This window comes from Malus sylvestris, chromosome 14, assembly GCF_916048215.2.
Source record: "Malus sylvestris chromosome 14, drMalSylv7.2, whole genome shotgun sequence".
NCBI lineage: Eukaryota > Viridiplantae > Streptophyta > Magnoliopsida > Rosales > Rosaceae > Malus > Malus sylvestris.
In genome coordinates this window covers 25,164,440-25,177,381 of record NC_062273.1, presented here as the reverse complement: position 1 = coordinate 25,177,381, position 12,942 = coordinate 25,164,440, and the positions used below count along the sequence as shown (strand labels likewise).

Here is a 12,942-nt window from a genome sequence, read left to right as displayed (position 1 = left end):
TATCAACACCAGAATATAATATTAACTCATGATATATTACATATTTCCATTAATTACATAAAGTGAAGAAATCCCATATTAAATTAGTTAACCCCAACTATTAACTAATCGTAAGTTCTCACAAAACAAAAAATTAATACAAAATGAGAAAATACTCACACCCAAATAAAAAAAAAAAAAAAAAAATCAAAACTAAGGAGAAATTAAATAATTTTCAATTACTTGATCACTCAAAATGGATGCAAATTCCTGCTAAGCCCATTCACATTCGAGAAAAACCCCACAAAGTCCTGCCTGTACGGTATAAACGACCGTCGTTTATCTCCTTCCTCCGCGGTCTTGCTCCTTACGACATAACGCTCTCCATTCTCCGACATGCCGCCGCCGCCGTCGACTCTTTTCCGCGTGACGTTATCTCCCTTGTTGTTTTCGGCTGTCTTGGTCGACGAGGGAGCCAAAAAGGCGAAAGTGTCCTTGCCTTCGCTGCTGCTCCGGTAAAGAAGGTTCCTAAACTTCCACCGCTTCGAGGACGAGCCGGCGGAGCTGCTCTTATTGCAGCCGCGCTGTCCAGGCGACGGTTTCGGGGGGGCCCACACACAGTAAGTGTCAGGTGGCAGGTTCTCGAGGTCGTCGGCCTCGGATGACGAGCAGGACGGCGTTTCGCGCTCGTCTTCGTTCATGAGCATTCTGAGCGGTGGACGACGTTGTTTCGGCTTCTTAACGGCGTCATCCACATTGCCGTTAGCATTTTTAGACGATACGACGTCGTTGTGAGGTAATAATAAGTCTTGGTTGAAGAGAGGGTAGACGGTGGGTTTGATTTGACCGTTGGAGAAAATCTCGTCGGCTGAGACGTGCGACGTGTGCGGCTCTCCTCCGCTGCTGACAAAAGAAAACTCAAACTCCTCCTCTTCCTCCTCCTTGTCTTTCTGTACGTTGTCGTCTCTGGTTTGTTGGCGGTGGTGGAGTTTTTCTTCTTCCTGGTGATCGTATAGAGTTTCCCAGTCGGACTCGTCGGTGAGTTGGTGGTCTTGGTGGGAGAACTCGTCAACAACTCGGGCGGCGATCTGGGCGAGTCTGTCGGAGGAAGAGTGGGTGTTGAAGCTGGGGGAGAGCGAGATCAACGGACCTGTGGCAGCAGCTTGCATTATTATCAATCTGGTAGAGCGCTCAGGAAGCTTCAATTCTCTGTGCTTGGAAGAAAGGAAAGAGGAAAGATAAAGGGAGGGAAAGAAGGAGGAGGGGTTGGTTGGGAATGAAATGGATTTGGGACTTTATAAATAACATTGTGTGAGTGGTTGTTAAAAATTGGCTTCAAATTTTCTATTTTATTATGTGTAATAATAACAATTCTAATAATATTAATTAATGAAAAACTTGAACAGTAATCCCCACTTTTTGCTAGGGTAAATTATTTACAATAATTAACCACCGCGGGGTGGCCAGGAGTTAGAGACGAAATTTAGGTCCGCATTCCACACGACATTTTTTGGATTTGATTTATCGTACTAGTGAATCAAACTATCGTGGCAAGGGAGAGACTAAAGTGTCTCTGTGAGTCGTTCCGGCCCTCGAAAAGATGGACTACTGTAGTAAAACCACCAACTGGTCCCCTTTTCAAGAAAAAAAAATTTACAATAATTTGGAAAGGTAAAAGTTTCGAACCCTAGACGCATGAGGAAAAACATAACACTTTATCCACTAATATATTGAACCACATGCCATCTAACTTAAGTACTTAGTTTGATGCAAATTTAGATCTAGTCACTTTACTTTGATAGAGCAAATGTATTTGATTTCAATTTTTACACACATTACAGATTAGTTAACGTAAAATATCGTTGCATTATAATGTTTTAGTTAACGTAAAATATCGCAAATCGACAATAAGTGATAATTCAAATTGAAAGCTAATTTTGTCCATTCAGGTATAAAAAAATATTAGAATATGTGATAAATCTGCAGTGGAACGAAGCTGAAAATAAAAGAGAAATTATGGATTTTTGTTTATTCGTAAGAAAAAAGAAAATGTATGAATATTATTTGTAGAAGCTGACCGGTGCTACTTGACATGTGTTAAGCTCAAGTGTTCACAAGTGTGTGGAGATCTCTTGAGAAGCAGTTTGAAGCTTAAGAAAACAAAACCAAAAAAAAGGTTTGGCGGGTTGTTGAATCATCTTACTTGTATTATGATTATAATTATTGCTGACAAAATAAACTTAATTTAAATATGCGTGTATATGTTTTCCCTTCGTTCCATTGTTAGGACATCTACAAACTGTTTTTACATAGCCATGTGCGGTAGCATACATTCAAGAAAAGAGATACGGTAATCAATGACGGATTCATGAATTTTTTTTTTGTCGAGAAGGGCGAGGTATAAGAGTTTGATGTGGTGCTTTTGCTTAAGTTTTCTCATTGGTGGGTAGGTATTAATGATTCTGGCACTAGAGGAATTGAGCAAGGAAGTTGGGATAGAGAAAATTAAATAAGGTGGTGAATGTGTTGGAGGAGAAAAGCAAAAAATGGATGCTGGTTTCGTGTTAAAAAGGAGATCCGCAACCCCGAGCCATCCTATCTTGCTTAAGCTGCTTGGCAGGAAAAATTTTGATACAGTTCGGGGACTTTTCGAAATCTGTTGCTCACCATTGGCCACAACATAATGAGGCTAGCCACAATTAAGTAGAATCACAAAAATATATAATCACCAGATCTCTCAAATTTAAAATTTTCAATAACGTCCAAGTGAATAAAAATACCAAAATACCATTTACACTTTGAAAGGGATTAACCAATTGAAATTTCGGTATTTGCCTGAGCAAGAATATCTGAGGGTGACTCGTGCCCTGTGATCATTAATTATAAAATAGAAAGACAAACAAATTTGATTAATCTAAACCACCAGCAAGTGAGGACTACAAGCTTATTTGAGAAGCGTTTTTAAATGATTGAATTTTTTTTAAGAAAATGATTTTAAAAAGCACTTCAGGATTTATTTGTATTTTTACTAAGAATTAGTTCCAAACACATTTTCACTAAAAGCATTTTCACCCATTTAAAAGCATTTTTCAAACGAGTTTTCAACCCACCAAATTGTTACTTCTAGATTCAAATATATATTTGAAAATTCTTTAGGATGATAGAAGGAAATTGAGGGACTGTGCAAGCTGTGATGTGGATATCAAAACCTTGATATGGAAAGATATCAAACTTTTTCTCCAACCTGTGAGAATAAGACAACCCTTTTTTTCTATAAAACTATTATCTTTTGCCAATTAAACCTACCTAACCTAATAATAATAATAATATCCTTAGGGGTTGATGATATGATTTAATGGGCTAAATAGAAGGGAGACGTTACTTTTGAGCTTGTCTAATGCTCTTGCCCACACCTAATCCCATTGTCGAGGAAAACTCACCTGCAACAGTTTTAAATTCTCACCGTTTTCTCCTAACATTTCTCGTCCCATTCAAATAATAAGAGAGGCAAAGACAACAAAAGTATGAAATTTTAATATAAATGGAATTTGTGCTCGCCTTCTGAATGTGAAAGACTTCTTTTGTTGGTATACCAAATAGACATATATATTAGCTTACACTGAGTCAGAAAAATGACCAGCATACAAAAAGAACGTCACTGATGCAAACAAAACATTTATAATGATTTCTTGGCTCCGTTCTCTTCCACAAACCCCCTTGCATATGGTTTCACTTGTGTCAATGTAACGATATCTTAAGAACTTGCCATATACATCCGACCACGTGACACTCTGTTCGAAGTTTCTCTCATTGAATTGATCAATAAGGCCACCAAATATATTATTAGCAATGATGTGGCCTAACATGCTTGGATGATTTTTGGGTCTCTTACCAAATTTGTTCCAATTTAATTTCATGCTTGCAAATAATTACATCATCATTGCATATGATGCAAAGCATTTGGTATGAATAGGAATGGTTTAGGTGTGCTCAAGGTGTGAACAATACATTTTGTATGAGTGTGTCACTGCATTTCTTGCTCATTATTTTCCCATCAAATTAGTATGTATTTTCCTTAGCAAGTAATGTGCTTGAAAAGCACACGTTTAGGTAAATAAATGAATAGTATTAATCTACTGCATAAATCAATTTAGCCTTGGAAAGCAAGTAAAGTACATTTCTTGCTGCAATTATGAACTAGCATGGATGAACTTTGATTTCGTTGGCAAGTGTTTCTGGTTGAGTTATAATTATTTGATCGTGCCTATGCATAAAATATACACCAATAGTTCCAACCAATTCATTCCCTCTATAATATGATAATATTAGTAGATTTAACCAAGTTGAACAGAGCAATTTACTCTTTTTTCTACACCCAAGTTCGGAATTTGCCACCTAATTAAAATGAGGTTAGTTCTTCTATAGTTCGTCAACGAAGTCAAACATGAAACTAAGCCTGGTTAGGATGTGTTACTAGTACGTAGAAGGCTCAGTTCATCTTAATATATGTGGTTGTGTCTGTACCATGATCCGAATCATATATACGACTTGTGTATTGTAAACGATCTATGAATATATTCTATTTACTCTCTAAGTTTACCGTATACTACGTATATATTTATCAAACCATACCCTATTTTTTTCTCCCTTACAAAAATAGGGGGAAAACGAAAAACTGATGTGATGCTAGCACCAACTAATTGATTACAATTAACAAAAATTTGCACCTAAAGATTCTCAACGTGTGTGAACATTTGCATTACAAGGTTGTAATCAGTGTGAAAATTCTGGACCAGTCAATGAAGAGACCAGTGCTTCTAAATTTTAATTAGTAATGCTTACTTTTCTAAATCTCTGCTTTTTAGAATTAAAACATCTAGAACCTTGCTTTTTTGGACAAAGATAGATTTATTACCAATATAGCAAAATTATACAAAAAGAGACCCAATTACAAAGTAAGCACAAAGTATAGAAATGGATCCTCAAAGCGAACCAAAACAGACTTTAAAATTCAAAACAAAAGAAAAATAAAACTGAAAATAGAAAAACCCTAGCAGCCTGCTACCACCGCTGACACCGGAACATCGTACACAAATCATCACAAACTAGCACCCCCAACAAACGCCTGAGATCAGTCCAAACAAAGCTCCAAAATTGAAGGAAAAGAAGACTACAACATTCTCCAAAGAGCACCACAAAGATCGCAGCTACAAATCAAAAGAAGTCGGTGAAAGAAGACAACCACGAGAAACAGTGCCAATAAAGACAAACATAGAGAAGAAAGTAAATGGCAAAAGATCAGAGTAGGGCCACATTTCACCACAGTTTACTACCAAAACTTTGTCTTTTGACAACAATTTTAAAAAATGGTGGATCGACAATCTGCTGAAAAATGTGGCATAAAGTTCCTACAGACAATAAGGAAAAGAAAAAATGAACAAAAATATTTTATGGTAGGGAAATACATCTTCTGGAAGGCCTCGTCACAGTAAATATCATTTTCAAGGAAACTTGAACTTTCATATTTTAATCTTGAACAAAGAACCTTCGAAATATTAAACAACTTTAATCAAACTCTAAAAATATAGTACAAGTCTACATTACATTGCCAACTAATTCCTGAAAGCACAAAACAAATAAAAGTTCTACTAAAACACTACAAATGCATTATAAAGATACTGAACAACGGATTTTGAAAAGTTCTCTAAAAAATATTGCTTCTAATGATTTTCAACCCTTCATCTAAATTTTGTAGTGAATTACTGAAAAAACTTAGTTTAAATTTCATAAATTTCAGAGTTCGTCCAAACATATAGTTAAAGAGTTTTATTTTTCTTTTTTGTCTCTAAAATGGCATGAGGCCCTAGGCCAAATTCAGTACTTTGTTATGAGGAGGCCCAAAAGGCTAGGAACCATGCAATTAGGCTTCAACTTTTGTGCTCTTCAACCATTTGCTCACTCTATCCACAACTCTACATGTTTTTCTAAGTTTTTGTAGTGTAAAGAAAATAAACAATAAAAACAGACTCTATGATCGTATTTGTAGATGTTTGTAAAATTGATTAAGAATCAAGAGTTATAACTCATATTTTTTGTGAAAAATACTGTTGAAGCGAGATTTCTTACACAAAGAAATTCCTCCACAGGTTCGTTGACTATAACCCGCACATTTGTCGATTCCCTCTCATCGAGAAGCAACCCTGAATGCTCCTTCTTCTAAGCTTCGTTAAGGTGGGGGAGGGTACCTGCAAAAGGTACTACGACGCTTAAGTCAGTCAATTGAATTCATATCCTCTAGTCTGGGGTTTCAATTGCATACCTTGTTCTTTGACTCCTCTCCCTATTTAGAGAATTTTGACGCTTGGAGAGCAAGTATGACGACATGTCCCTCGCTCGTTTAAACTCTTTACTCTCTTAAAGGCAACAAACTTCAATGTACTAACCTACATTTACATAGGAGAAGCGAAAACTACGCCAATAGGGATGTAGCCCCCAACTCAAGGTAAAACACGATATACATTGTGTTCTTGTGCGTTTGTATGATTTACAAGAAAATCCAAGTTGATTCAAAATCGACCCGATTTTGTGCATCCACATAACCTAATTTTGTTGTTTCCTATATACTCCATAGTCCATAACCCGTGGAATGTGAACAAATCCAAAATCTCAACTGCTACTTGCAGCAGTGAAAAAGGGAGTCTTGGACTCTTGGCCACCACGAAATGTTTGGAACCTTCTACTTCAAGAAAGAATTATTGCGATAAAATAGTAGGCATGCACATATTCTTCCACCAATATCAGAGAATATTTATACTAAAAATAACAAAAAAATAATTTTAAACCAAAAGAAGAATATATCATCCTCAATTCTCAGCCATTAATTCTGGACAATACCATTTGAACCAGTACAAGATCCGTTGCGTGATTAGGAGAAAATTAGAAAGAAAAAAAAAAGATAAGAACATTAGGTATAAACTAAGGGAAATCCCAAAAAAACCCTTGAGGCATCTCTCTGCTGGATCCCCTCACTTGTGGTTGCATTATGTCAATTTGATCCGCACCATATTGATCCCGAATTGTTCACTCTTCCATCATCATCATCATCAAAAGAAAATTGGCGCATCTACACCGTCCATCCTACTCCTGCCTCCATTTTGAGCAACTCTTTGCAGTGGTTTGATTTGCTGCACACACAAAATTTACAAATCTTATTGCTCCATACAAATTATGTAAAACATGGTGATAATTGATAAGTAGGAGAATGGAAGAAAACAATTGAATTAAAATTAATCGAAATCAAAAAAGGTATGAACGAGATGTTATTTGTCAAAGTTAGCGACAAACTGTGTGAACTGTCTCACATAACATGAGACCCATAAAATTATAAAAGGAGAAATTAGGTTCTCATCCTTCATTTTGCTACTCCATTGATTAAAATCCTATTCCTTTTCAATTTTTGATCAAGGTCCTTGGATATTAATAACATCATTAATTATTTCAACAATAAAATATTTTTTTATTTCTAAATATATTCATTTAATGTTAAAAATGTTACAATTACTATATTTATATTTATGACTAAATTTTTTATCATATATTTTTAGTTTCAGTTTTTAAATGTAATTCTTTTTTAATTGGTACCAATTTTCTTTTCAGTTTTTATCTGTACCCATATATTAATTTCTTTTTGTGCCCATATTTTAAAGTTTATTTGTATATGTACCCATATATGTTTTTTTATTTGTACTTTTTATTTTGCTAAATGTACCCATGCTAATTATATGTACCCATTCATGTAAAACTTTTTAATCTTAAAATGTACTCATTCTTAAATATACCAATTTGTTATATGTAAAATGTACCCTTTTTTTTTAATATAAAATCTATTCAATCTTTTTCTAATCCATTTTTAAACTTATATGGGTTCATTCTTTTTTCTTTGATTTTAAAATGTATCAATGTCAAGTTTAATCGAAGAAATTTACTAATGTTATTAAGCCTAATATCTTTTTTTATTTTTTTTTGTGATTTTGAAGAATGTACCCATGTTTTGATACAATAATTTTTTTGTTAATTTTGATAAATGTACCCATGTTTATATATAAACACACACTATAGTATATTTATATTTTAATCTTTTTAATCCCACAAATTATGGTTTTTTATTTAAAATCTCATTTATATAAACAACTACAATTTCTAATTTTTAATTTAAAAAATATAGTAACGTACATAAAAATAAATTATCACATTAATTTCAGGCACCTCGATCAAAAATTAAAAACCAACAAGATTTCAATCAAAGAAAATTCATAGTTAAAGACCGTATTCAAAGTCTCATTATAAAATAATTAAAGCGCGTATATGGTTCCAGTTTACGCAAGAGAGGGGGAAAAATCAAAATTGATGTGTAAGGCCTCTTTATGGCCTATAGAAACTACTACAAGAAAACTCCCTAATGAGGAAATCTTTGCCTTGCTTACCAAAGTAGCAAGGAATATTGCAAAAATAAAGATAGTAACTAATTTCCTTTTATTTAAATAAAGAGAAAACTAATCTCATTTTGACAGAGACATAGTGCATTAAATACGGACTAATTAAAGAAAACAAATGCAAAATAGATATCATGCATGTCGTTTGAAGAAATAACCAAATAGATATCATGCATGTCGTTTGAAGAAATAACCAAGTATTAATGCAGATGGAGTTAATTTTACCGTATTGGCAGAAAGCAATCATGTTTATACATCATGGTACAAGTTTGATCCCCACTAATAATCTTCATCCTAACAACTAACTATTTAACCTACTAATCCTATTGTTTATCAAAAAAAAAAAAAAAAACCAAGTATTAAGAAATAAAAAAAAATTAAGTAAATCAAATAAATTTTCAAACCTTGGCTCTAAAAGATTTGATAATTGAAACCAGCAACTCGTCTCCTGCAATTTGTCTCACTTTTTGTATTAGTTGTTGCCTTGTGATCACATTCGCCTGAAAAAACATTAATTAGAAGAAAAAAAAGAGTACAAAATCTGGAAAATTCAGTGCAGAAGGTAGTACCACTTACTCTGTGTTCTTTGTAATACTTGCTGATCAAGGCAATGGTAGGTGGAGGCAAGAACTTCGAAAGCACGCCGATTAGCACCGGAAATGGCATCCACGGCGAGGTCGGTTTCTTGATTGGTTCTTGAATCTTCAAGAAATCTAAAACACGAAACAAATTGTTGGTTAATTAGAACTCAGAAGCCAAACAAATTCACCAAAAAAAGAAGTTGGGAATTAAGTTGCAGTACCTTTCAAGCAACTAGGAGCTCTGAAACTGATGACATACTCCGGCAAGATGTGAGTATTCATGTGTGTACTCCAAACTATGTACTTTTTGGGAGCAAAGATGTTGTCGATGCCCGAATCAAACTGTTCGGAGCTCGGATGATGCTGTTTAGAGCCAGGGCACACAACCTCCGGCCTCCCCAATATGACACGGCAGAGCAAAAGATGGCGTAAACCGTCTTCGTCAACATTCAAGCCTTCCACACTACAAAAACAAATCAAATTTGTCAACCAAATGTCGAAAACATACAAATTGTGACGAAAAACAAATACACATTTCAAAGGATTTGTTCAAATTCGAACTCCAAATTGGTACAGAAACGAAAGAAACACTTACCATTGCATAGGAGAATGATCGGGAGCAAGATAAACACCATTGCCATACACCCCATTTCTCTGTTGCTGCTCAAAGTTGCCGAAACCATGGCAGATGATCTTCGAAATCTCGTCTTTCGAATAGGGCGCGTACCAAGCGTATTTCACGTTGGGATTTCCCCCGCACTTCTCCTCCACCGCTTTCAAGTAAATTTGAAACGAACGCAGCCTTGCTTGGCCCACAGGGCTCGAGTAGGAGTTTCTGTGAACCGCCACAACACTGACTTGCGTCCCAAGCAATCCCAAACTCGAAACGAACCGCTGCTTGATGAGGTCGTGAACTCTGTCGCCGTTGAAAAGCGGGACCAACCCATCACCGAACGGCCGAGGTTGATTCCGGGAACTTGAAGAACCGGAATCGACAACGCTTTCGCAGTCTGAGATGGACGACTGGACGGTCTCTGAGGCAGAGTCGGTGGTACCCGAATCTGTAAATTGATCGCTGAGTTCATCTTCCGATGAATTTCGAGAAGAAAGATTCGTAACATCATTGCTGCACTCCATTGCAATCAAAACCCAGAAGAAAACTACAACAACTGAATCGAAACCTACTGTGATTTTTACAATCTGAAGAAAGAAAGAAAAACAGAAACTAATTAAAATCTAAAAGGTGTTCATGTATAGGAGTTTCTTGGGGGTTAAGCAAAAAGAAGAAAGAATGGGATCCAAAACACTAGACGAAATGAAAGAAGGAGAGTCGGCAGATTTTTTAGAACGCCAAGAACGCAAACTAACCAAACAAACTATACAACCAAAAGTACGAAAACGAATACTTTTCTGTGGAAATTTTCCTTAAAGATTTGAGATTCAAGAGCTAGAAGAAAAACCCAGAAAGAAAAAATGGGAGTTGTTGAGAATTTGAGAAAGGTTTTGCGGGTTTGGATTGTGGTTTTTTGGGGTGGGATTTAAATGGAAACTGCGTTTCTGGATTACTTGGGGAGGAGGAATGAAGAAGAAGGAGGAAGTGGAAAACTGAGGGAACCGCCCTTCTTCTCTAAGGGCAAAAAAATCAGTGGGTGCGGCCGCTATTGGTTTGGATGCCCCTCGTTTTTCACTAGCGACAATCTCGCGGGGCTCCGGATGGTATATGGGCTGTTAAGGCGGTTTACCCGAATGCGGAATTATAACGTATGGATTTTGAACGGTTGGAATTACTATAATGGCCTTGGAAATATCTGTTGCCTTTTCAGGATGGGAAGGGCGTCATTGGGATTTGGGGGAATAATTGGGCGCATAGACCGAAAGAGGTGCTCAGACTGGTCGGCGACGGAATTGGACGGGAGGATATGGTTATCCAAACATTTCATTGAAATTGAAAATCAATCAACGTAGTCCATGAAAATAGGTATTGCAAATCAATGTAATCATTCTGTCACAATTTTGTTAAAAATTCTATTAAATGCATAAATGGACTCAACAAGATTTACAGATTTTTACCACAAATGGCTCCTTCCTTTTTCATTTGTTTAGTTAATACAAAAGTTAAAAATAAATAAAAATGTGTAAAAGAGGCGGAATGCAAAAATCAATTTCTTTCATGTTTCAGGAATTTTAATTTTAATTTTGTTGAACACAATAGATATATTAAGAAAAGAGAAGAGATTTTAATCCGAAATATAATGAATCGAAGAGATAGACTTGACCACCATAGTATCTAATACTTTTCCATTTTAGTTTTATTTTTATTTTAAGGGAATTATTATTGGCACTCCAAATTCTTCATTCTAGACTCCAAATTTTCTATATTTAGAAAGAAAAATACACTTGTGAAGAGTGTAGAATAAGATTTTTGAAATATCAATAACACTGTTTTGTAAAACATGGAGTTGTGTATTTGATAGAGGCTATAGATATTTTTCCTTGGAAGTAATGAATGTTTTGTCTATCTTGTCTTAGGGATTGAGGAAGTCTCACAGTGTGTCTCACCTTGTGTGTTAAAAAATTTGGATTAGTGTCACAATTTGATTGAGAACTTGATAACTTCATTGCTCAAAGTTGTCTGCTTCTAGCTGTTTGTTTGGTGGAAGGTGATGACACAGGCAGTCAGCTATGACGTGAAATAATCTTTAAGAATTTTCGAAGTGTCACTAATCAATCTTTTAAGATTCCATTCAGCGTTAATTTTTTCACTGAACACTAAAGTAATTATCGGTTTTCTTTTTTAAGAAATTACTTTTAAGAATAACCATCTTTCATTTCATTTGTATGTCAATGATTTTACTTCCAATTACAAACTTCTAAATTTTACCGAACAATTTAAATGTGATTCTAACGCTCTAATAATCACTCTCAAACAGACCCTAATCAACACAAGATTGTTTTGTGTAAGTGAAAGATAGTTGGAAAGGGCTGGACTTTCGTTTGAGCGTTAATTTTAAAATGTTTCACTGAAGACTAAAGTAATTATCGGTTTTCTTTTCTAAGAAATTTCTTTTAAGAAGAACCATCTCTCATTTCATTTGTATGTCAATGATTTTACTCCCAATTACAAACTTTTAAATTTTTACTGAATAATTTAAATATGATTTCAACGCTCTAATAATCACTCTCAAATAGATTCTAATCAACACAAAATTGTTTCGTGTAAGTGAAAGATAGATAGAAAGGGTTGGACTTGGAGGTGAAGCTATGGGCATAAAGATCCTTGTCTCTCTATGGGTCGAACAAGGATTCCAGCTGAACCACTAGAGTTGTACTCGCTAGTAAATCCGCCAAGCTGGCACTTCCATCCAGTTTTTTGGTCAACACAGTTTGATCCTTTTTGGGTCAAAGGCACTGTAAAAGTGAAAAAAATCAAACAATCCGGATACCTAGAGTAAAATTAGCCTGTTGAAAAATGTTAGGTCCGTGATAATAAAATAAAAATATGCAAATTTTTTGCCTTCGTATTTTTACTTTATTAGTACGAATTATTACATAACAGCGTACTTGTGATATGTAAATATTTCTCGACTTGAAAAAGAAAATTACTTTTTTAAGTTCATTAAAGGTGAAAAAAGGAAATGAGTATTTACTTTCATCCAAGTAATTAGGCATTTTTGCCCCTACGGCTACAATTCCAGAAAAACCTTGCATGTATTTCAATAAAATTACTTTTTTCAGTAATGGGGGATACATTATTAAGGGTAATATTGTAAACTCATCTTCTAGGGATAATACTTGGAGGTTAAGGAAACTATTAGTTTGTTATGATAAGATATCCTTAGTTAGAAAGATATTACTGTACAACTGGCTTTCACAGCTTGTATATGTACTCG

The 12,942-nt window shown here is 35.1% G+C and overlaps 2 protein-coding genes across 2 annotated transcripts; both read right to left on the bottom strand.

Moving 5' to 3' along the window:
* On the bottom strand, window positions 1-1,269 carry LOC126598356 (uncharacterized). Its single transcript, XM_050264711.1, has one exon. It carries the CDS (start codon window positions 1,146-1,148, stop codon window positions 231-233), a length of 918 nt encoding a protein of 305 aa, XP_050120668.1. The 5' UTR covers window positions 1,149-1,269; the 3' UTR covers window positions 1-230.
* Window positions 1,270-6,836: 5,567 nt separating this feature from the next.
* On the bottom strand, window positions 6,837-10,704 carry LOC126598611 (probable inactive poly [ADP-ribose] polymerase SRO5). The gene is made up of 5 exons (XM_050264976.1): window positions 9,648-10,704; window positions 9,274-9,515; window positions 9,048-9,184; window positions 8,876-8,971; window positions 6,837-7,163 (listed from the first exon to the last, which is right to left on the bottom strand). Exons 1-5 carry the CDS (start codon window positions 10,187-10,189, stop codon window positions 7,083-7,085), a joined length of 1,098 nt encoding a protein of 365 aa, XP_050120933.1. The 5' UTR covers window positions 10,190-10,704; the 3' UTR covers window positions 6,837-7,082.
* Window positions 10,705-12,942: the final 2,238 nt, after the last annotated feature.